Source organism: Mustelus asterias, chromosome 1, assembly GCF_964213995.1.
Source record: "Mustelus asterias chromosome 1, sMusAst1.hap1.1, whole genome shotgun sequence".
NCBI classification, from domain to species: Eukaryota; Metazoa; Chordata; class Chondrichthyes; order Carcharhiniformes; family Triakidae; genus Mustelus; species Mustelus asterias.
Window position 1 is genome coordinate 18,385,101 of NC_135801.1, and position 25,713 is coordinate 18,410,813.

A 25,713-nucleotide genomic window follows, 5' to 3' on the forward strand; every position below is an offset into this window, starting at 1 on the left:
TTGCATATTATCCTTCCTCCTCCCTCTCGACTTCACTGCAGCTAAAGTTAACCAAGGCCATCTTCATCCAATGCCATTCCTCCTTTGTCCAGTTGGATGGAGTAGTGGATGGAGTAATCCATCCACTACGTTTCCCAATTGCCCTCTCCTTGTTACACTCTCACCTATCCAGTTATAACTAGAGAATCTCCTGTAAATATTTCTCGGTTTGCCCCGCCAGCTGCCTCACTCACTGTCTCTGAAGGCTTCCAACAATCTTTTATTGGCTTCCTCTTATTTCTCATCTACGTGCTATTTTTAACGACATCAGATTACAGATGTACACTCTCAACTCTATTTCGTCAGGACCACTCTCCACACAGACCCCTGTCCCACAGTGTTGCCAGTCCGCCAGTCCTGGATGACTCTCAATTTCCTCCAATTAAGCTTGTGGAGAACAGCTGGAGTGAATTTTAACCCCCAAAAATAAATAAATGGAGGTCAGATCAGTTCTTAAAAGTTTTAAAATATCAAATCTGACCTAATCTGCCAGCTTCCAGGCTTAACAGAGGTGACCGAAGGGGCAAACAGTCAGGTTTTTCCCAGGATGGTGGTTGGCAATTTAAATATTTTAATGAGGTATCAGTCTCTGATTTAACCTGCGTTTCATGTTTGATAGGGTCCAGGATTCCCAGGTCTTGGGAAACGCAGCAACTGAAAATGGTACGGATAGCTCTCACCGCACGCAACCCGCCCCATTTTTTAAAAACCCAAAATCAGGAACCAGTTTCTACTGCCTGCGCCTGATTGAAGCTAAGTCTGTCAATTCCAACTTCCTAAACTAATCTTTCTCTATCTCCTTGCCCTCTTTGCGTCCTTCAGTTTCACCCTGCACAACAACGTACCCACACATAGCCAACCCTACAATCTTGTCATCATGTTTTCAGGAGTCACATTGCTGACGAGGTTGTCTTGATCTCTTCTCTTCCATGTTATGCAGCCTGCCCTAAATCTCTCTGTTCTCATCATCAGCTGCTGAAAAAAGTGCTTTCTCACAAGTTCCTCCTCCTTCAGCTACAATGCCCTAAGAGGATGTTAGTGATCATGCATTTCCATTAGATCAGTCCATGATTGCACCTGGCAAATACTGTAATGATTTGCTGTTGCCTTCTGCATTATGGCTGAACAGGAAACACTCCCGCTCTTACCACCTGCCATCAGGGTATTGGAAGCTCTTACAGGCAACTGCTTGCTTGTCTGGCCTGTCACCTTTATCAATATCTCTACTGATCAACTCATGACTGCTTCTTCCCTCCTACAATATTTGTAATCTTACTTCCAGATGCTTTCCCACTCCCACCACATCAAGCCTGTTGGCCTCAGTCTCTGATATCAGGGCTTGCTCTGATGCTGCAAGATCAAACAATGACAAATGATAAATGAATGTTACACACTCCATCACGGTGTCGCTGTTAAAGATTAGCAGATGCAACACAAATATAAGATGCTTGCAAGAAAATAAAGTCCATTGTGGGGGTTGGAAAAACTGAAACTCTGCTTTAAATTTTTTTCTTGTTTCACCAGTCTTGTTCAGCTTCAACAGTATCATCTGTCAACTAATTCTTCCTTGGCCCAAACATCAGCATGGTTTTGGTTTGCAGAGTACTTGGAGGAGCTGAAGTCAACCGTATGGGTTGAAATAAGCAGCACTGTATCTATTTACTATGGAGTAAAATATTCCAATATTGTGAGATAATGTTACTACGGGGTAATTATGTTAAAATGATCTCAAATAGGTCAATGATTCCATCTGTGCAATGATTTACTCAGTAACTTTTAGAGCACAGATCCCGTGCTTCAGTTACACAAGCCCCTAATTTCAGTGAAGTCTGCAGTAAGTCAACAGGAACATACAAGAAATCTACAACTTCAGACTTAAGGCCAAATCACAGCTCTAATTTTAAAAGGAATGATTTTGGAACTGGAAAGGGGAGGTACTTCAGTAAAGGGTGAGGTAGGCACAGTCAAGCACATGGGTGCTTGATGAGACTTTTGAACAAAAAGGGAGAGGGGTCATTATTATATTGCTACTTGTGGGAGCTGGTTACGTGTGAATTGCCTGTTGTATTCCCCAAGCTACGATGTGGAGACGAAGGAGCGCTGCTCCTTCATCAGGTGAGTGGGAGACACACTCACTCATCTGAAGAAGGAGCAGCGCTCCAAAAGCTCGTGCTACCAAATAAACCTGTTGGACTTTAACCTGGTGTTGTGAGACTTCTTACTGTGCCTCCCCAAGCTACAACTTTGACTACATTTCAAATTTACTTCATTGGCTGTGAAGTATTTTGGGACATTCGGCAGTCATGAGGCACGTTATAAATGCAAGTCTTTCTTTTTTACCTTCATTTATTGCATCTGTAAAACCAGTCCAGGAAGTACAAAATGAGGTAGAAAGAACTTGTAAATGGCTGAACCAGAAGCAAGTGAGATTTATTGTCCAAAAAGTATAAAGTGTTTGACAATGAAAGAAGCATGGCCATAAACATAACGATCATGAAGTATTAAGTATGGATGAAGCTCAAAGAGAAAAAGGGCTATTTGTATCCTTGAAATTAAACTTGCCCAATTATTTTGGGACAGCAATCAACAAAGCTAAATAATTTAGCTAAAGCAACAGAATACAAGGCAGAGAAAGTCATGGTTAAACAATATTGCCCTTTGGCTGCAATAAAAAGTCTCACAACTCCAGGTTAAAGTCCAACAGGTTTATTTGGAATCACAAACTTTCGCTGCGTTGCTCCGTCATCAGGTGAGTGTGAAAGACACTCACCTGATGAAGGAGCAGCGCTCCAAAAGCTTGTGATTCCAAATAAATCTGTTGGACTTTAACCTGGTGTTGTGAGACTTCTTACTGTGTCCACCCCAGTCCAACGCCGGCATCTCCACAGCATGGTTCTTTGGCTAAACTGTACCTTAACTACTGCCAGTTTTGATCAAAGGCATGATAAGAGAACGAAACTCCTGGTGCAGTGCAGCATGTGACTGATGTCTATTGTTAGAGGGATTAATTGGAAGGAAAAATGGGATAAAGGTGTCTCTTTGAGGTTGAAGGAAAATAATTGAGAGGCAATCTTACTGAAATATGCAAAGTATTAAACGGTAGGTAAAGGGTAAATCTGAAAGACCACTTTAAGGTAAATCATGTTAGTATGACAACAAGTTTTGATCCAAACAACCTACAAAAATCATTGTCATATCCCCTCAAAATTAGATTCTGTGAATCATTTACCGATCTCTTATTGTGCTGATTGAAATCAAAGTCCTGTTCTCACTCAGTTATCCATCCATTAATTGTTTGAGAATATTCAAATTTTATCAGAATAGGAAGGAACAGATTTTCTCTGGGGAAACAAAATGTTAACAGGCAAAGAGAGGAAGAGGGGAGCTATTTATAACTCAGACTCTCACTTTTATTGCAGCTTCTCCCACCCATCAATGTGTACAACTCTTGTTAACTTTGCTCAGTTAGTAACACTCTTACCCGAATCAGAATGCTGTCAGTTTAAGCCAGTGGTTCCCAAAGGGTGCGGCGCGCCACACTGGTGCGGCGAGAGAGGATGGCAAGTGTGGTGGGAAGATACAAGGACAATCAAAGAAACATTTAAACATGGTTTAAACAAGCATTGTTTTATACTTTCTGGATGTCCCATGATCATATTATAAAGTAGTTGTGTTCTATGTTATGAATCAAGCACTGCTAGGAGTTGTTTTTTTTTGTTTTTGAATGTATTTCTTATCAATAAAAAGTTTGGTGTGGCGTGAGCAAATTTTTATTCCGAAAGTGCGGCCCAGTGAAAAAAGTTTGGGAACCACTGGTTTAAGCAGACTCCACTTGAACATTTAAATTAGTCTAACATTCAAGTGCAGTGCTGGAAGTAGATTTGGATGATGGCCCCATCTGCCTATGCAGATCAACACAAATAATCCCACAGTGCTATTGGTACAACAGTGGTGCTCTCAATATCCTGATCACATTCCTCCCCCAAGCAATACAACCCAAAAGAGATTGTCTAGTTATTCAGTCATTTGCACTTTGTTGGACCTTGCTATGCATACATCGGCAGGCACGTTTGTCAACACAACCGACTGAACTTTAACAATAAATCAGCTACAGCAACCACTGGTTGCGAAGTGATGTCAGACATGATAAGGCGCTATATAAATGTAATTTTTTCTTTCTTACTATAGAGTCTTTACCACATTATTATTTATTGTTTATAGTGCCCTAACTGATCATTTCTCTCAGTATTGTTTGTGGAACCTTGCTTTGTGCAAGGTGGCTGCAACGGCAAGAGCAACTACACCTCACCACCTGGCATTGGTTGTGAAGAATCTTTGGATTTTATGATAACATGCAAATACAAACTCTTGTGTCATTTGTGGCTCAGCTTTGGTAGCACTCTTGCTTCATGTCAGAAGGAAGCTCCAGGATTTCAACCCAAAAATTGCGATTGACACTCCAGTTCATTAGTGAAGGAGCGCTATATTGTCAGAGGTACTGTTTTTTTCAGTTTAGACATTAAACTGAGGGTCAGTATGCCCTCTGAGAGAGACATAAATGGCACTATTACAGAGAACAGGAGAGTTATCCAGGTATTCCAGCCAATATTTATCCCTCAACTAACAACAGTGAAACAAGTAGATCATCCGGGGCTTTGTCGCTCATGAATTACAAGAGAGATCCAAACAAGAAAACTTTGAATGAGCTAAAATGCTCCTAAGTAAAGTCCAACAGACTGCTAGGCATGTGCCACTAATTACTGGTTATAACTCTGCCAGAATACTCACAACTATTGCCTCATTTACTGCAGGCAAAGCTCCCAGTGCTGATGCTATAATGCCTAAGCTCATCAAGCATGGGAAACTGGTATTGCTGCAGCACCAACTTCTGTGTCTGCTGGAGGGAGGGGCAGTGCCCCAGGATATGCACAATACAAAGATTGGGGCCAGAATTTAACGGCTGTTCACATCAGTGGGATTTTCCCATCCCGCTGCAGTGAACGGAGATTTGGCTAGGTGCCAAATTTTCCAACTTCGCTGCAGCAAGAGTGTGGCATGAACGACCGGTACGATCATATCCTGTGACTTTATATAAGAACGGGGGCAACCATAGTGACAGCAACAATTATCGAGGCATGCCTGCCTGCTCCCTGCTGAGCATCGTGGGAAAACTATTTTCCTTTGTTGCCCTTGTCAGTCTTCAGAAAATGGCTAAACACCTCTACCACAATTCTAGGGTGCTTTCAGAACTCGAAGATCTCTATTTGACATGATCTTCTCAGTCCAGCAGCTGCAAGAGAAATCAAGTGAACAAAGCAGATCACTATATATTGCCTTCATTGATCACACTAAGGTAACGGACCATGTGAACAGAGGTGGTCTATTGAAGCTGTTGGAGAAAAATAGCTGCCCACCAAAGCTGCTCAATGTGATATCCCCATTCCATGACAACATGATGGGTAAGGTCAGTTATGATGCAGCAGCTTCGGAACCCTTGAGATCTGCAATGGGATCAAACAGGATTGTGTTCTGATACTGACACACTTTGGCATATTCTTCTCTTTGCTGCTGTCATATACCTTCAGGACACCTGTAGAGAGCATCTATTGATATACCAGAACCGACGGAAACCTGTTCAGCCTTGCTTGCCTATGATCCAAAAGAAAGGTGCACTAAGACCTTATCAGAGAGTTGCTCTGTACCAACGGTGCCGCACTAACATTTCACGATGAGTAACACCAACAGTAACAAAACGACAGACTCTCTTTCATCTGTAAGGAGCTTGGTTTGACCATCAGGATCATGGTCCAGGATGCTACCATATCACTATCTGTCAGCATTGACAATATAATGCTGCAAACAGACGGGGCAATGCTAAACACAGAGCAGACCGCCATGGCGTAAACGATCACTTACTAGATGGAAGGCTGCCATTTTCATTGAATCCCTTCAGTGCAGCAGGTGGTGATTCGGCCCATCCAAGCTCTATCCCCGTAACCCCATGAATTTAATCACATTGCTGTTCATGGGAGATTCCTGCGCACAAATTGGCAGCTGTGTTTCCCACATTACGACAGTGGCTACATTTCAACAGCAATTCAATGGCTGTAAAACATTTGGGACGTCCAGTGGCCGTGAAAGGCGCGACAGAAATGTAAGGTTTTTTTTCTGCTTTCTGCAGAATTCCTTTCTATCCCCCTCCAAGTGTTTACATTTGCCTCTCTCTCCCTCTCCAGCACTCACCACTTCTCGCGCCCGGGCTGTGAATTCGGCCCTGCTCCTCCCCTTCCTCAGGATCTCCTCTTTGACCGGCTCGCCGTTCAGGCCGACGGCCTTGTTCCGAGTTTTGACCGTTTTCACACTCGCTCTGAACAGCAGTGTGATATCCGCTGCCATCTTGCCGTGCGACACGTCACCGGTCGCCAGCTCATCACTGCGCGACCCTGCCTCAGCTGCCGTGCGCCCAGAACGGGACTGACGTCATCATCGGGGACGCGGCTCGGCGCCGCTGGGTAGTGACGTCCTCATTATGCGTCGGGGCACCTGCCTTGGAAGCGAAGTTGAGATGAAAACTGGCGGCGGGACAGTGAGAGAGACAGACAGACCGGCCGGCTTCTCCTCTGGGGAATTGTGTGTGTAGTCGATGAAAATGAACACGTCTGATGATGGTTTTTATGCTTTATGAAGAAACTTCATTCACTGGATGTTACTGCATGAACCCGAGGTCGCCATAGAGACCAGAACACAGAACCTCCCTTCCCTCCACATTGAGTTGGGTTTCACTGTATCTTACATAGAAACTACAGCACAGCAGGTTTAACATAGAACAGTGCAGCACAGTACAGGCCCTTCCCTTTGGCCCTCAATGTTGGTGCCCGAAACCAAGATCAAGCTATCCCACTCCCTATCATCCTGGTGTGCTCCATGTGCCTATCCAATAACCGCTTGAAAGTTCCTAAAGTGTCCGACTCCACTATCACAGCAGGCAGTCCATTCCACACCCCAACCACTCTCTGAGTAAAGAACCTACCTCGGACATCCCTCCTATATCTCCCACCATGAACCTTATAGTTATGCCCCCTAGTAACAGCTACATCCACCCGAGGAAATAGTCTCTGAACGTCCACTCTATCTATCCCCCTCATCATCTTATAAACCTCTATTAAGTCGCCTCTCATCCTCCTCCGCTCTAAAGAGAAAAGCCCTAGCTCCCTCAACCTTTGCTCATAAGACCTACCCTCCAAACCAGGTAGCATCCTGGTAAATCTCCTCTGCACTCTCTCCAATGCGTCCACATCCTTCTTATAGTGAGGTGACCAGAACTGCACACACTATTCCAAATGTAGTCTCACCAAGGTCCAAGTTTAACTTTATTTATTAGTGTCACAATAACACATTAACACTGTAATGAAATTACTGTGAAAATTTTCTAGTCGCCACACTCCAGCACCTGTTTGGCTGAGGGAGAATTTAGCATAGCCAATGCACCTAACCATCACGTATATTGGACTGTGGGAGGAAACTGGAGCACCTGGCAGAAACCCATGCAGACACAGGGGAGAATGTGCAAACTCCACACAGGTAGTGATTCAAATCGGGAATTGAACACAGGTCCCTGGAGTTGTGAGTCAGCAGCACTAACAATTGTGCCATCATGCCACCCTAGGAAGCTATTCAGAGCAACAAAAACAGAGCCGGACTAGTTTCTCATCTACTACCTATTATACTCATGAAGGCCCTGCCTTCTCAACCTTACCCCTTGCTGAGGTATGATAGAATCCCTACAGTGCAGAAGGAGGCCATTCAGTGCATTGAGTCTTCACCAACAACAATCCCACTTAAGCCCCTATCCCCGTAAACTCACGTATTTACTCTGTTAATCCCCTTGACACTAAAGGACAATTTAGCATAACCACTCCACCTAACGCACAATTTGGATGTGTGGGAAGAAACTGGAGCATCTGGAGGAAACCGACGCAGACACAGGGAGAATGTGCAGACTCCACACAGACAGTAGTCTGAGGCTGCAATTGAACCCGGGTCCCTGGCCCTGTGAGGGAGCAGTGCTAACCTGTGTACCCCCACCAAGCTGCCCCTGAGTATGGTGATCCTCAGGTTAAATCACCACCAATCCGCTCTCTTCATCAAAGGGGACAGACAGCAGCCTATGGTCATGTGGGACTATGGTGACTTTACCTTTAATTTATTATACATATATTCCACTCTACCTCTTTACTTATTGTGTATCTAATACTTCACTGTATTTGTGCATCTCCCACCATGTTGTGAATTCACAGGACATGGGATGCTCTTGTGAAATTTAGCTGTTTTAGCCCTTTCTCTTGAAATTCAGGGAATTGTAACCGCTTGCTTGTAAATTCATCAGGTGAATTGTATGTTTTTAAATTGCTCTCAAGCGCCAGGATGAGTGGACCAAGGACTTCTGCGTCTGCTTAGCTTTGACCAAACAAAAAATGCTATGAGCATTCCTGCAGACAGAGGGTGGAATTTAATCAGTGGTACGCCATTCCTGGTGGTGGAACAAGAAATAGGCACTGCTTCTGTGTCAGGAAGTGGCATCCACATGATTTATATAAAAAATGTCAGCGGGAATGTAATAAACCTACAATTATGTGGCAGAGACAGTTTTCCTTGGGGGGATCCCACCAGGTAGTCTAGTGGGCTTTAAAAGACTCTCCTGGCCAAGCATGGTGGCTCCGCATCAAGGCCATGACTTTTCTGACTCTGGAGAAGAGTCATACTGGCTCAAGATACCCACTCTTTCTCCACAGATGCTGCCAGACCTGCTAATTTGTTACAGCATTTTCTGTTTTTATTACTTTCAGGGCTACCTCAGCCATTTTATCTCTGAACTCCTTTCTCCCTCTATGCCCCCCCCCCCCCCCCCCAAACTTCTCCCCAATCCCTTCAGGAGTTGGGAGTTATACTAGATATGAGTCAAGGGAGCTCCCTAGGAAATAAGCACAGACTTGCAATATTCTTCGGCTGTGGTCGCAAGCCAGTTTGACATTAATAGAGTGGAATCCTTTTCAGTTCACAAATGTAGCTAGCTGTTCCTAAGGAACTCTTTAGGCAACAGGAGTACAGTCAATTATCTGCTTGCAGTTCAGGGAAACAAGCAATGGCAACAAAGCCTATTGCCCTGGCTGATGTTATCTGTGGTGAACCTGATAAACTCATTGTCACAACTGAAGAGGGCATTGGCTATCCCTTTGCACCTGTGTGTGACAGCCTGCTAAATGCCACAGATGTTACTCGTGGAGCCCTCGAATCAAGTGATGGCAAAGCAGCAGTCACTTTAAGGGCTGCAGGCATGTGGTTGCCACCAAATCCTGTGGCTACAAGTCTTGCAAATTTCGGTGAACGTATCCCAGGACAGCCTCTGGCATTGCCTGTTGGACCTCTGGAGGTCATTTGTCCATGTCCTGAAGATGTGCCGATATGCCAGTAATGGCGTCTTCCTTGAATTGCTGCCTCCTGATTGACCTTCCCCTCTGGCGCTGCCTGCTGATGGCCTTGTGACCTCAGTTGTTGGCTGGTGAAAGCCCTCCTTTGTCACATCCTCTCCTGCTGCCAAGGTTGTAGGAATATTTGTTGTATGAGACCCATAAATATTCCACCAGGTTGGCAGTGTGAAAAAGGCATTCATTTATTCAGCTGAATGTTTCGTTCATACAGGTGCTGAGCAGTGGGATTTTCCACTCCTCACATTGTCCAAACTCAAAACTCCATTTTTCCCACTCTGGCTCCCCCCACTTGGCTCTGCACTTCTGGCAGCTACAAGTAGGTTTTTAGTCATGGCCAGTTACACTGTACAACTCCCTCAAGGGAGTTTTTTATTTCTCATTATTCGATTTGTTTTTTGAATATATTTCAATTCTTTTCATTTTTCTATTTCTACAATTGATTTTCTTAGTTCCCAATATCTGTTTTCCATTGTAATATAAATGGTTTGGGATAGAAATTCCTTGTTCATTAAAAGGTTAATAAAATCACTTTTTGGGTGTTTATTTTTCTTTCTACTTTACTCTGTTTTGAGCTTCTGCATTAACACTTACATAAGATAATAAGAACCAGGCACAGTGGCGAGCACTGCTGCCTCACAGCACCAGGGACCTGAGTTCAATTCCAGCTTCTGTCTGTCTGTGTGGAGGTTGCACATTGCGCCCGTGTTTGTGTGGGTTTCCTCCGGGTGCTCCAGTTTCCTCCCACAGACCAAAAATGTATGGGTTAGATTGATTAGCCATGCTAAATTTCCCCTTCGTGTCAGGGAAATTAGCAGGATAAATATGTGGGGTTACAGGGATAGGGCCTGGGTGGGGTTGTTGTTGGTGCAGGCTCGATAGGCCAAATGGCCTCCTTCTGCACTGTAGTGATTCTATGAGTAGGTCATTCAGCCCCTTGAGCCTGCTCCACCATTCAGTATAATCTATTTGTGTCCTTAACTCCACTTTCCTGCCTGCCCCCAATAACCCTTGTAGATCAAAAATCTACCTATAACTTGGTGTTGAGCCTCCACTGCTCTCTGTTCAAGAGAATGCCAAAGACTTAATGATCTGCTAAGGGAAGACACTTCTCTTCATCTCTGTCTTAAAGGGAAACCCCTTATTTTTAAACTATGCTGAGGACTGAGTAAAAGTAAATCAAAGAATGTTCCACGTATTCCACAAAAAGGCAGACACAGTCAGGACGCATACAGATTCCCAACACAATACCATTTATTTGGAGTTAATGGAAACATTGTTGAATGAAATGGCTGATGTCATGCTAGCAGTTAATGAAAAAAGCTAGAGTGAATAAGAAACGAGAGGGAAGGGCCAGGTGCAATGAGAATTCTGACTGGACATGGGAGTGGGTACATATGCGAAGAGGACAGAAAACAGGCCAGTGGCATTCTGAGTTCAAAGCTAATTTGAGGTGAGGATGTAAGGAGATGAAACTATGTCCTTTGCTGAAGACTGATCACTGGGGGACAGAGGGGATGTGGAAACAAGGCAAGAGTTGAGAACAGAAGATGGAATAGGGTCAGATGAAAGTTCTGGGAGTTGTTGAAGCTTGTGATCCTTGACACCTGAAAAGAAACAAAGTTTTTTTTTGTTAAAGTGCCGGATGAGGCAAAGAATGGAATAGAACAGCAGATTGGGGCAGCTTTAAGATAAAGTGAGTCGGTGCTGCTGAAGAGAGGGGTCAAGTGATTACATGTGTGGCACATGGGTTTCAGCATGTGGTGAGAGCAGTGGTTTGAGGAACACTGAATATGGAGATCTCTGATTGTGGCTGGATCCAAAAGATGAAGGGTGAAACTTCAGCTGGGATCCACATGTCATTTTAACTCTTCCTCCCATCCTGCCCTCGGCCACTTACACTATTCCGATGAAGCTGCAAAGCTTCAAAGGAGCAGCATCTCATCTTTCGATCTGGCATTTTACATCATTCTAGACATTACATTGAATTCAACAATTTCTCTTCATAAATGAAACATGCAACCCATTTAAATATACAGCACTACCTGCCACCACCTTAGCAAAACCCCAACTGGCACAAGATAGAAAATACAGTTCAGTATTTGTTTAAATCATAGAATCCCTACAGTCCAGAATGAGGCCATTCAACCCATCGAATCTGTGCCAACCACAATCCCACCCAGGCCCTATTCTTGTAACCCCACACATTTACTCTGCTAATGCCCCTGACACTAGGGGCTAATTTAGCATAGCCAATCAACCTAACCCGCACATCTTTGGACTGTGGGAGGAAACGGGAGCACCCGGAGGAAACCCCCGCCCCCCCCCAACCCTTTTTCTGGATTGTAGCTGTTGGTAGTGATTCTACTTTTCCTTCTTACACCTCTCCTAGATTCATCTTTTGTTTCTTTACTTCTCCCACTACCTTCCACCCTCATCCATTTGTCATTTAATTTTCCTTGCCCTCCACATTATCACAGACCTACCCTTTGTTTTAACAAAGAGCAAAGAAAATTACAGCACAGGAACAGGCCCTTCGGGCCTCCAAGCCTGTGCTGTAATTTTCTTTGTTAAAACAAAGGGTAGATCTGTTCCAGCCTCGGGTCACTGTCTGTGTGGAGTTTGCACTTTCTCCCCGTGTCTGCATGGGTTTCCTCCAGGTGCTCCAGTTTCCTCCCACAGTCCAAAGATGTGCGGGTTAGGTTGATTGGCTATGCTAAATTGGCCCCTAGTGTCAGGGGCATTAGCAGAGTAAATGTCTGGGGTTACGAGAATAGGGCCTGGGTGGGATTGTGGTCGGCACAGATTCGATGGGCTTAATGGCCTCATTCTGGACTGTAGGGATTCTATGATTTAAGCAAATACTGAACTGTATTTTCTACCTTGTGCCAGTTTTGCTAAGATGGTGGCAGGTAGTGCTGTATATTTAAATGGGTTGCAGGTTGATTTAAGAGCTGACCACAATTTGATGATGTCATTAGAGTGTTTGCAGAGGCTGCTGTTTTACTTTCAGTTTTGTATTCTATGCAGTGCATCTTTCAATAAAACCTGTTGAGTTATTTTGAATCTACGTGTGCAAACCAAGTCTTCTCTTTCTGTGTAAAACTCACAATACCTGATATAGTTGGGACAATACAGAAAAGAAAATTGGCAGAGAGTCAGGATTTTGTTTCACTGAGAACATTGAGAAAAGACTAAAGTGGAAGTAAAGAGCATTGTGGATCCTCACACTTCAAATGTTGGAAAGCTGGGGAGAATCAACAACAGGATGAAAGATCAAGCGCCAGTGAAGGAAGACTGACGTAAGGAAAAAAGGTCTCTGTGGTTTTTAAAAGAGGGTTTTTTCTGATCAGAGAAGGGTGAGATTTCAGGCAGTATCTGGCATTTTTGAAAAGTGGATGCTTTGCTGTACAGCTGGAGCCATTTGAAAAAAAAAGAATACATTAAAGCCAACATTAAAAGGAGAGCACTAGGAAGACAGTAAAAAATTATATTGAGCTGTCTCAAGTTGCTAGTACCTGCAAGGGAAGTGATGGGTTAATTCGGGTTCAAGGGCATTTCAATGAGAAAATGAATCATGGAGTTCCTGTCTAGAGCATTTTCAGTATTTTGTACAAGCCTATAAAATTACAACAAGTTCTTTGTGCCTGTTTTTCTCAGTTCAATAGGAAGTAAAACATACATATGGAAGAACTTGTGTCAATACAAGGTAACGTCATGATCAACAGAGAGTTGAGTGGACAAACACTGGAGTTGCTATTCCATGTGGTCTGTGGTAGTTTTCCAGCTCTATTTGGGAAATCATGGTTGGAGAAGATAAAGCTTAACTGGAGTGCTGTCAACAGGTTGGTCAATGTCAAAACAAACCCACAGCACCTTCTGGATTAATAGAAGAGGGTATTCAAAGAGACACTTGGCCCAATTAAGGGAGTTCAAATGAAGCTTGAAGCAAATGTAATTGAGAGTAGAAATGGGCGCTATTTTAGGAGCTCCATGTCTGACGAATGTGGCACAATTGAGGTCTAGGATTAGTAAATTATTGTGGTAAATTTGTTCCTAACTTAGTTACATTATTGAAGCCATTGCATCGTTTACTGTGTGTGAAACAATCATGGAACTGAACAATAGAACGTGAGGATGCATACAAAGATGTCAAAGATGCTTTGCAGAAGTTTGAAGTGCTGGTTCATTTTAATCCAAAGTTACTATCACTGCTTGCTTGTGACGCTTCATCTTATGGAGTAGGAGCAGTTGTTTCACATATTATGCCTTCAGCAGAAGAAAGACCAATAGCTTTTGCTTCACATATTCTGACGGGTGCTGAATCTTAACTATGGTCAGCTAGCAAAAGAAGCATTGAATATAGTTGTTTGCACAGAAGGTTTCATCATTATATGGTCATCATTTCATATTATTGATTGATCATTGACCCTTAACTGCTATTCTTGGGCCATATAAACACACACTGTCATTAGCTGCTGGTTGATCGCAAAAATAGTCACATCTTACCTGCACACTCAGATGATATGAAGTACCATCAATCAGAATGTCATGCTAATACTGATACTTTATCACCATTACCTTTACCTATTGAGCAGATACCACCAACTAGTTTTGCTAATATTCTTTATTTTTTGCTATTAGATTATTTGCCTGTGACAGCTTCTCAAATTCAGAGACATACCAGAAATGATCTTGTGATGGAGAAGGTGATGGATATGGTATTGAAAGGAACGATAGCTGCAAGGCATCATCCACATCCTGATTTGGAACCATATGTGTCAAGAAAGCTTGAGCTGACCGTCCAAATTGCATTCTATTGTGGGGAATCCGAGTGATCATTCTTCCTAGTCTGTGTGTAAAATGTTCTTGGAACAATTACATGAAGGACATCCAGGTATAATCTGAATGAAGGAATTAGCATGTAGTTACTTTTGCTGGTTGGGTTTGGAAACTCAGATTGAAGTAAAAATGGGACAGCATCAATTCTGTGTACAAATACGAAATACACCACCATTGTCTACACCCTTTGGTGTGGTCTAAAATGCCATGGCAACAATTACATGTAGATTTTGCTGGTCTGTTTGAGAGTTACATGTTTTTAATCATGATTGATGCACGTTCATAGTGACCAGAAGTTATGAGATCTACTAAAATAGAACAAACTATTAAAAAACCTGACAAAATCTTTGCAAGATTTAATAATCCAAAACGTATTGTTAGCGATAATGATTCACAGTTTACATTACAAGACTTTGAGGATTATCTCAAAGTACACGGTATATGGCATATAATATCCGCACTTTATCATCCATCAGCCAATGGATTAGCTGAAATATAAAATACAATCCTATTCTTTAAAATTCTTTAAAAGCTTCAAGACAGCAAGGTTAAAAGCCCAAATCACTGTGGATGCTGGAATCTGAAACCAAAAAAGAAAATGCTGGAAAATCTCAGCAAGTCTGGCGGATGTTTTGAATCCGGATGACCATTTGCCAAAGAGAGAAAGGTTCATTATCATGTCGTGTAAATTGCTTTTTGCCATTTTATAGAAACACTACTCATGCGACTATCCAAAGTTCACCTGCATTATTGCTCTTACAGAGAAAGTTAAGAGCTGCATTTGATTTGTTATCATCTCCAGAAACCTCAGAGATAATGGAGCCAATCTTATGTTGCTAGACAAGAAGTGAGAGCAAAACAATGCTCATTTCAACAAGATGTGGAGATGCCGGCGTTGGACAAGGACATTGATTGTCAACAAGGACATTGATTGTTAGTTGGAATTAAGAATCTAGTAATGATCATGAAACCATCGCCGATTGTCGGAAAAACCCATCTGGTTCACTAATGTCCTTTACGAAAGCAAATGAACCATCCTTACCTGGTCTGGCCTACAACCACAGGAATGTGGTTGACTCTCAATTGCCCTTCAAGGGCAACTAGGGATGGGCAATAAATGTTGGCCAACCAGCGATGCCCATGTCCCACGAATGAATTTTTAAAAAGCATGTAATTATGCCATGAATGAGAAATGGGTACAAGCCATAGTTTAAGCAAAAACAGGTTCAATTTCTTACATAGTTCAAACGGAAGATGAACTAGTTTGTCAACGCGATGCTGACCAATTGTTGTCATCTCGAAATGAGTTCTCAAAATCATCTCCGGAAGTGCCAACTACTTTAGTCCCTAACGTTGTGAATACTACTGTGGGAGATTTAGTTGAATCTGAGTTGCCTGATGATTGTGTCTCTGCTACTATACCGAGAATGATGCAGTGTTAGTTCCAAGAATAAACATTAAACATTTTGAGAGAAATGCAGCCTTGCCAGTATTGCTTGCATCCTGAGAATTCATATAAATTCCAAGCTGCCTTTGCACCTCTCTTTCACCCAGAGGTGCTGAGGGCAAATGTAACGCTTGCCTTTGACTGTGATCACCTAACTCAGCACTGTCCAAAACACAGTCCAAAAAAAAATCTTAGTACCTTCTGGTCTGTATCAGTGGGCTGTGCATATTATCCACTCTATATTGCATTAACAATTATAATAAATCTAGTTATGCCAATGGCAACAGTAAAAAAAATCTGTTGGCTTCCAAAAGCAACATAGTCGCTGCCTTGCGCAGTTCAATGCCTTTCATATGTGGGAAACAATTTTGATGATGGAACATTTTCAACCTAACACATTAAACTGGCAAAATTAGCCTAATACTGGAATGAACATCATTACCTTGAAAACAGTTGTGTTTGAGCGAGAGCCAATGTTCAAGCATGCCAAGAAGTTGTTAAAGTATAAAGGGCAATTGTTCCTAACTTAATCTTTCTTCTAAATCCCCTGAAAGATGTCATTGAGACAAGGCAGCTTGCCATTGTCTGCTCCCACTTTTAATGTGTAAAGTGAATATTGAGTAGTTGAAAAATTATGTACTTATGAACTCCTGTGGAAAGTAAGCATTAAGACTCCCCAGTGACCTAATTGGTTAAGACAGTGAGTGGTTGAATCCAAGAAGGTCCCTTGCTCAATCCCTGTTTTGTGCTGACTTGACTGATATCAGCTGAGGAAGTTTTTAAGATTGCTTCAGTTGGTGTCAATGCTTTTGGGGTAGAGAAAAGATAGTCAACAATCTTCTCACTGCTGATTACTATACAGTCATCCATCCCTGACTAAAGTGGTGCATGTGTGATCATTGGTTGAACGAATTGCACATGCTATCTCCTCATAGTTGAATAGTTTCTTTGACACTTTGACTAACCTTATCCTTGAAGAATGGCTGCTTGGGCAGTTGTGGCTCCTGACCCCAACAAGAACTCAATATATTGAGGAGAGAGGGAAGGATAAAAAGGTGACAGAATATATGGAGGCGGGGAAGATATAATTTGAAACAGAATGTTGATACCTAATACAGAAAAAGTAGTGTTAGCTCTTCAGTTGGCAAAGGCAATGTGAAGCTTTGCCACAGGGATCAGAAAGTCCCGTATTTAATCATTGGTTTATTCTACAAGATGTAATAATTAGTCTCATTGCCCCTTGTGCATTTTCCCATGAGAGAGAAAGACAGCTTTATACAACATAAATAAAAACTCAGTCTTTCCACTATTATTATTGCTTACATTGATTCATTGATTCTAGCTCATTGAAATAATTCATCACTTTTATAATCATCTGTTGCATGACTGGCCAACTCGTTAATACAGTAAAATAAGCAAAATACTGCGGATGCTGGAATCTGAAACAAGAACAGAGGACGTGGGAAAAGCCCAGCAGTTTGCTAGCATCTATCAGGAAAGAAACAGAGTTAAGGTTTCAAGTCTATAGACTCACTGACAAAGTTCTGATAAAGAGTCTATGACTCGAAATGTTAACTCTGTTTCTCTCCTAATAGATGCTGGCAGGCCTGCAGAGTTTTTACAGTGTCCTCTGTTCGTATAGTTAATACAGTCTTGATTAATGCATGGAGTTAACATAGGATACATCAGCTACATGTTAGGGTTAAATAGTTATCTTGACTTTGTCAGTTATTGCAATGAATATGGTATAAAAGTGGTCCAAGTTTAATTAAAATGTAACTACTCCAACTCTACTCACATGAGCTGCAGCAAAAATAATATGGACAACCTATTCCCAGCACCTAAACTCGCTCGCCCTGCCCACCCAAGGCTTTCATTTACTGTTTTACTTGGTCTGACCTTATTTGCTGGTGCAGCCTTGTTATGATACATTCTGTCCCTCCCTGTCACACACTGGTTATCATTACCTATACTACTACCTTGCAGTCTTGCCTGCCTTTTCCCTTTCCTATTGGCCCTCACATTAACCCTACCTCCCCTCCTGCCCCCCCCCCCCCCCCAGCCCAGCCCTCCAGGGTTTGTCCTGATTTACTTTTATAATATAAGAACCAATATGGGGACAGAGGAGAAGCATTGTATTAAGTTGCTGTCAGGCTTCAGCAGAGAGCACTTGTCAGAGAGTGTAGTAAGCTGCCTGTTGCTAATTTAATGTCCTGTTGCCCCCCATTTTATGAAGCTCACAGACTACCACACTGTTGCTTTTTTTTTAGCTAACCCACTAATCAGGAAATCAAGATTGAGTGGAATGAATTTTCAGGATGGCGAGCACTCGGCATCCACATCTGGAGAGACAAAGGGGAACACATCCCAGTGTGCTCTGCAAGCCCACTGCCATTTTACACTCAAATGAGCACAGATTGGCAGCAGGGGGGTACTTCCATCCTCCCTTGGATAGAAATACCGCCTTGGGGAGCTGTCAGTCAATCAGATTGGCCGACAGCTCTCCAGCCCATTCAGACACAGTGCTGCAGTGGCTAGAAGATGTATTGCAGCACTGTGTCTGAGGCTAAGTCCCAGGAACCGCAGTGCAGGTAAATATGAGGAGTGGTGGATGGGGGTGAGATGTCCTGGAGGAGTCTCAAGGGAGATGAACTCGCTAGTGGACTAGGGGTGGTGAAGGAGGGCTGGAGGTCTCCATTCCACTAGTCTGAAGGGGCCTTCCAATGGAGGCACCCCCACCACTCCACTTCTTTCCTGCCTGATGTCCAGGGTTATACCTTTTTATGTTTTCCACCTTCAGTCATTGGGTGCCTGCCAGCCTAAAAATTGAGGCTGGGCAGGAAAGGGTCTTAATTGGGGCATGGATGGGCTTCCCATCTCAAATCCTGTCCACCCCATCGTAAAATGGTGCCTGAATCAGGGTGGGCGAAATCCTAACTGAAATCCCATCCATGCTATTTTATGCTCCTCCACACACACCTCAGAACCCACTGGGAGGGGAGTGTAAAGCTCTGACCATGGTTTGGGGAGAGTAAAATCAGACAAGGCACAAATCCAAAATTACATGTAATCTTGTCAGTTCCCCAAACAGTGAGTTAGACTAATATTGCGCCATCTGGAAAGTGCTTTGTGGATAGATGAGGTGTATCATCATGGTTGATGCTCCCACTATTTGGAGCTGTGTTTTGATTTGATTTATTATTGTCACATATATGAGTATACAGTGAAAATTATTTATTGCGCACTATACAGACAAAGCATACCGTTCATAGAGAAGGAAACAAGAGAGTGCAGAATGTAGTGTTACAGTCATAGCTAGGGTATAGAGAAAGATCAATTTAATGCAAGGTAGGTCCATTCAAAAGTCTGATGGCAGCAGGGAAGAAGCTGTTCTTGAGTAGGGTTGGTACGTGACCTCAGACTTTTGTATCTTTTTCCCGATGGAAGAAGGTGGAAGAGAGAATGTCTGGGATGTGTGGGGTCCTTAATTAGGCTGGTTGCTTTGCTGAGGCAGCGGGAAGTGTCAATGGATGGGAGCTGGTTTGCGTGATGGACTGGATTACATTCACGACCTTTTGTAGTTCCTTGCGGTCTTGGGCAGAGCAGGAGCCATACCAAGCTGTGATACAACCAGAAAGAATGCTTTTATATGTTAGCTGCTGATATTTCTCAGTATATATGCCTAGTGCTCAATCACTATCAATCACGAGATCTAAACTCCTGAGAAACGTGATATTTCATATGTTGTACTGAAGCATTTACTTGTAAACTCATACCAGATACAAAGCATCCTGTCACTCCTGATGCCTGAAGACAGCACTGGCAAGGCTTCCAGGTGTGCAAAAATGCACTTGCCCAGATGGCATATCAAAAAGACTGGTCTCCAGTTGGCTACAAAGTGTGTCTTGTTGAATGCCCAGGCACATTCAATTCAATCAAACCCATTGTCCCCACGGGTCACGAACAATCTACCTTATTGTGGACTGTAATCCACTCAATGAAGTGAAAGGCAAACAAACAGTAAGAAGACAAACACTGTGACGTTTATCTGCTGGACAAATGGTCTAATTACCCTTTAATTCCAGAGAGACCAACGCTATTCAATTTCCTTCTTTTCCTTTTGGTCCACTCGGCCTCCTCCCTGCACCACTCATAATCTGGAGACTGACTGAATGGGCAGCTGATCAGAAAAGAAAGAGGGAAAAAGGGCTTGTCCCAAGTATCCAGAAATGCTGCTGCGTGACATCCGTGTGAATGCGGCTGGGTATGAATCATAGAATCCCTACAGTCCAGAAGGAGGCAATTCGGCCCATCAAGTCTGTACCAACTGTATGAAATGGCCTCTAATTTTTCTTATCTCCACATCGGAAGGAGCCTGGTTAATTCTGCTTTGTGTCATCCTGCAGCTCAGTACTGCTAATTTCTCTGCACCACGTGCTGGTGTTTCAATGATATTACAAGGCCAAAATAGTGATTATCTTTTTTTTAAATCAAAAAGAAATTTCAAGCAATTAACCAGATTAGGCATTAACTTATTCCTCCCAAAAATAGTATTTTCTACTTGACCAATCCTCGCTATCAATTATCTCTCACCAAACTTTTGTTCAATCTGTCATTGATTGCTTGTGGTTTAAACTAAACTCTGAAGCTGAGTATTAGAAGTTGTTTCTTCCCAAGCGTTATGACATCTGACAAGAAGATCTAGGTTCAATTTCTTTTGTGCTGAGTTAACCGGTCTTAGCTGTGCCACTGTAATTGCTTGGTAGGTATTTTGTAGGTTGGTATCTTGTCCTGCCTACATGCGATTTGAGTCTGGGCTTCGTACTTCCAAGGCTCAGTTCTGGTCGAAGTTTCTTGGCAAACCAACAATTTTCTTTTATGTGCTCAGGCTTACTGCACTGGAAGCATGCAGGGCATAGTCCTGCTGATTAACTTTCCAGCTTCTTTCCTTTTCAAGTTGAGGATCTATCTGCCCTGTCTTCTCTTCTTTCCTCTGGAATCTATTTCTGTTCCACCTATCTTCTTATCGCTTCTTTGCTGCTAAGAGTCTAATTAATTTAATTCCAGAGCGACCACTACTATTCCACTTCTTTATTTCCCTCATGGTCCACTTGGTCTCCTCGCTGCGCCGCTCATAACCACTCACTCCTAACCCACAGACCGCTGTCAGTAAGGATAGGCAACAACACCTCCTGCACGACACCAGTGCCCCACAAGGCTGTGTCCTCAGCCCCTTACTATACTCCTTATACACCTATGGCTGTGTGACCAAGTTCCGTCCAACTCGATTTTCAAGTTTGCTGATGACACCACCGTAGTGGGCCGGATCTCAAACAATAATGAGATGGAGTACAGGAAAGAGATAGAGAATCTGGTGAGCTGGTGCCACGACAATAATCTCCCCCTCAATGTCAGCAAAACGAAGGAGATAGTCATCGACTTCAGGAAGCGTGGTGCAGGATATGCCCCTGTCTGCATCAAGGGGATGAAGTAGAAATGGTCAAGCGCTTCAAATTTTGAAGTGTCCTGATCACCAACAACCTGTCCTGGTCCCCCCATGCCGACATTTTAGTTAAGAAAGTCCACCAACGCCTCTACTTTCTCAGAAGACTAAGGAAATTTGGCATGTCAGCTACGACTCACCAACCTTTACAGATACACCATAGAAAACATTCTTTCTGGTTGTATCACAGCTTGGTATGGCTCCTGCTCAGTCCAAGACTGCACAAACTACAAAAGGTCATGAATGTAGCCCAATCCATCACGCAAACCAGCCTCCCACTCACTGACTCTGTATACACTGCCCACTGCCTTGGCAAAGCAGCCAGCATAATTAAGGATCCCACGAACCCCAGACATTCTCTCTTCCACCTTCTTCCATCGGGAAAAAGATACAAAAGTCTGAGATCACCTACCAACTGACCGTGTGTGGATGGGAGGCTGGTTTGCGTGATGGATTGGGCTACATTCACGACCTTTTGTAGTTTTGTAGTTCTGTAATTTTAATTACCATGCAGTAAAGTCAGGTTCATCCTAGCTGCTGCAATCAGTCTCCATTCCTGATCTTTCTGTGTTTGTAGCTCTTGAGCTGTTCAAGGTGGAATGCATGCTCCTCCCGTCTCTATTGGAATTCCCCGGCCTTCCTTTCCTTTTGGGTATCTCTGCCCGTTTTGCCTGAAACTCTAACCCTGGCCTCCGCTGTACTAGATGAATTGTGTCTAAGTTAACCTGGTCTGTTTTTGGTTCTGCATCTTCTGAAGCTGGAGTGAGGCCGAGATGCTTGGACCGCATCTTTAGTACCTCCAGTCTCCATGCTTAATACCGTATGTTAAGTTATACTTCCTTAGCCATGGCTTTTGGCTGTTTAGTGTTCACGGATGCTCATTTGTGCCAAGTTAAAACCTTCTCTTGCCGAAATGCCTTTGCATTGAAAGTAGCCATCTTTTGTTGTAAGTATTCACAAAGCTTACTCCTGTAATCCATTTTCTTTCTTGTTTCAACAATTTTGGCTTTATTTTGCTTTTCCTTTTCACTTCCAATTCCTTTCAAGTTAGGTTTCGCTCATTTTCAATGGATTTGATCCTGGACAGAGTTACCCAGTTTGTCACAGACGGTATATATGTGTTTCCTTACCGCCAGTTATCAGTGTGTGTTTGTATGCAAGGGGTGTGATTGTCCCAATTTAAGTATTTCCAGCAGCAAGCATTTTGTGAATTGAAAAATAAGAAAGTTATTTATCATTACATACTTACCCTGGAGGTTTCAAACATAACATCCCACCCACACTATCACTCACACAAAGATTTGGGGAAAACAACAATGCGATTACAATGCTCCATTGTCTCAGTCTCTCTTTTATGGCAGGCCTGCAATTTCTTAGATGAATTGCTGCTCTGGTTGAAGTGATGATCTTTTAGAGTAGAGGATTTTCAGTAATCTGTGAAGTTACTTGTGGTTGAATTTCCAAGAGGCTGGTTCTCAGGTGAGCTTGAAGTTGAAACAGGTTGGGGTAAGACCTTCTCTTGGTTAGGAATCTCCCACATTCAAAGTATTTCTGTTTATTACCTTGGATGTCTGGAGGCTGGTTGACGGTTTTTGGTCTGCAGGGTAGCTCCTTGCTGTTTTAAAGGAGGCAACAAAAGATGGCTGTCCACAATGTTACCTGTTATAAATCCAAAGTCCTTTTCCATATAAGGTGAGTGGCCAAGTCAATTATGCGCCTTGTGTGATGACTTTCACACCTTGAGAGTTTGCAACATCTAATGTCTTTGTATCTAAATGACTCAATCTGAAATTACCCTTTGGTATTCATTTCAGGAAAAGGCGTTGATTCAGCATCAATCTGGAAAGTGTCTTTTCTTCTCCCCTGAGACTGGAATGCTTCAATCCACTGGCGAAGTCAAGTAATTGGCACGGTGCCCAGTGGTTAGCACTGCTGCCTCACAGCGCCAGGGACCGGGGTTCGATTCCTGGCTTGGATCACTGTCTGTGTGGAGTTTGCACATTCTCCCCGTGTCTGTGTGGGTTTCCTCTGGGTGCTCCGGTCACCTCCCACAGTCCACAGATGTGTGGGTTAGGTAGGTTGGCCATGCTAAATTGCCCCTTAATGTCAGGGGGACTAGCTAGGGTAAATGCATGGGGTTATGGGGACAGGGCCTGGGTGGGATTGTGGTCGGTGCAAACTCAATGGGCCAAATGGCCTCCTTCTGCACTGATTCTATAATTCTATGAATCCCCGGGCAGCTGTATTTTTGTAGCCTTTTGTAGTTTTTAAAAATGTCAACTATTGATTGACAGTCCATAATGTACTGGAATGTGACGGTACTTTACAATGAATTATATACTTTTCAATTGTAATTATTGTTGTAATGTAGGAAACACAGAAGACTCTATGCACACAGCATCACTGCAGAAATGGCTGGGAGATAATGCCCAGTCTTTCATGATGTTGGTTAAGGGATAAATATTGGCCAGAAAATCAGGGAGAACGTCCCTGATCTTCTTCAATTAAGGTCATGTTCTATAAATAAAGGAGGTCTTGTGGCACAGGGGTAATGTTCCTGCCTCTGAGCCAGAAGCTCTGGGTTCGAGTCCCATCCCAGGATTTGATGGCCAAGGAAATGTGTTGAGTATGTCAACCTGTAAATCCTTCCAACATGCCAATGGCTGGCAGTGAGAGCGGAAGGGACCCCTGGTCAGCCACACGTGAGTGGAATGGTGCTCCCTCAATCTATAAGCCCCTGGTGACAGATTAGCGACCTGTTCCATTAGCTATGGAAACAGACACAAGTCTGCCATTGTGCACCACTAGTGTGGGAAGAGAATTGGAAGTAGACTATAAATATGCACGAGCAATTGCTCAGGTTGTGCACGAGATGACACTATAATTGGAGTCAATAATCCAGAAATTGCTGGACTGGGACATCTCGCAGTAAGAATCATGAACAGACCGTATGTTGTTTTGTCGCAAGTTTTGAAAATGCAATTTGAGAACGGGATGAGGTTAAATTCTAACTCTTATGTTTGAACAACCTGCCAACATTAACTGTATAGAGCCGCGCATGAATTATAGCCACTTGGAAACAATGCCAAGGGTTGCTGATATGCAGTACCTTTCCCCATCGAGTCTTAGTGCCATCAAAAGAGGAAGGGAAAGTCAATGGGCCAAGTAACCTCGCGAACATCAGGTCCAAAGGTCTATCCCCTTAACCAATGAAACTTGAAGACGAAAAAAGAAATAGAGCAAATGGCGGAGAAGAAAATATAATGAATTAGATCTTGCTTAGATTCAGAAAGAGAAATAAGAAGGGAATGAAAGAGAATGAATTAAGTATAAAGTGAGAGGGGAAAAAACAAAGGGAAAGTAAGAAAAAGCTGAAACGTTTGAAATTTAAGTCGTCACTCAAAACAAGTCACTACTTGTAGGAGTGAGACTCCACAGTTTCACTGTTCCCTTTTTGGAATGCCAAGGTCGAGTGGACCATAAATCGCTTCATTAATGGGGCTCTCGCAACGTGAATTAGCAGCTGCAAGATTAATTTGTATTAACAGCATAAATCCAATGGTTTCATGACACAAGAGGGAGGCACGCGGCGAGGTGGTAATGTTTCTTTGTTTTGGCAAGGCTACTGGCAGTGTGGAAGGAGCCATCCTGCGATTTGTAACAAATTGAAACCAATGGTGTATCTCTTCCTCAGAAATTTCAAGGTTTTTTTTAGTGCTAATAATGATGGTCTCCATGAACTCCCCAATAGTTTGTCAGTAATTTCTGGGCAATTTAGCCACTAGCTAAAAATAAGGCTGGAATTTTATTGGCACGTCCACCCCGATTCTCCGTTGGCCTTGGGCAGGATCATACGATACTCGGGCAGACGTGCCGGTAAAATTCCTCCCGAACAGTTTACTTGTTTATATTAGGCTCAGCTGGTTACGGTTATCTTGTACAAAGAATATCTTACACGCTCACGGGCACTTTATTGTTTAGGTCCATAATTTGCGGTAATGGGGTAATCCAATGATAATTACATTGTTAGTTACATTTACCTTTGCACATTTGGGTTTTTACATTTTTGTGTGGCAAGTTGGTGGAAGTGTCAGCTGATGATGTTGCAGCAACACACTGGAATGAACAGGTAAGCAAATGTGCATTTCCTTACCCAATCGGATTGTCAGAATGAAATGGACAAAGATAACTTCCTCTGCAAGCTGAGATCATGGCTGATTTACGACTGTTCACACCAGCGGGATTTTCCCATCCTGCTGCAGTGAACGGAGATTTGGCTTGTCGCCAAATTCTCTGTCGTCGCTGGAGTGGGAGCATGGCGCGAATGGGCGGTAAGATCGCGCCCCATATCTATAACACAAGTACAGTAATTTCACACTGTTCAATAAATTTCAGTG

General features: G+C 43.1%; 1 protein-coding gene across 2 annotated transcripts in view; it reads right to left on the minus strand.

The window, feature by feature from the left end:
- The window catches only part of stx18 (syntaxin 18), a 160,173-nt gene extending 153,655 nt beyond the window's left edge, over positions 1-6,518 (minus strand). The window contains exon 1 of one of the 2 annotated variants that reach the window (XM_078210140.1): positions 6,283-6,518. In XM_078210140.1, coding sequence (XP_078066266.1) covers positions 6,283-6,435 — 153 coding nt within the window. In that variant the 5' untranslated portion in view covers positions 6,436-6,518. The remainder of the gene's footprint in view (positions 1-6,282) is intronic. The other variant, XM_078210141.1, reaches the window with a different exon arrangement.
- Between the last annotated feature and the right edge of the window lie 19,195 nt (positions 6,519-25,713).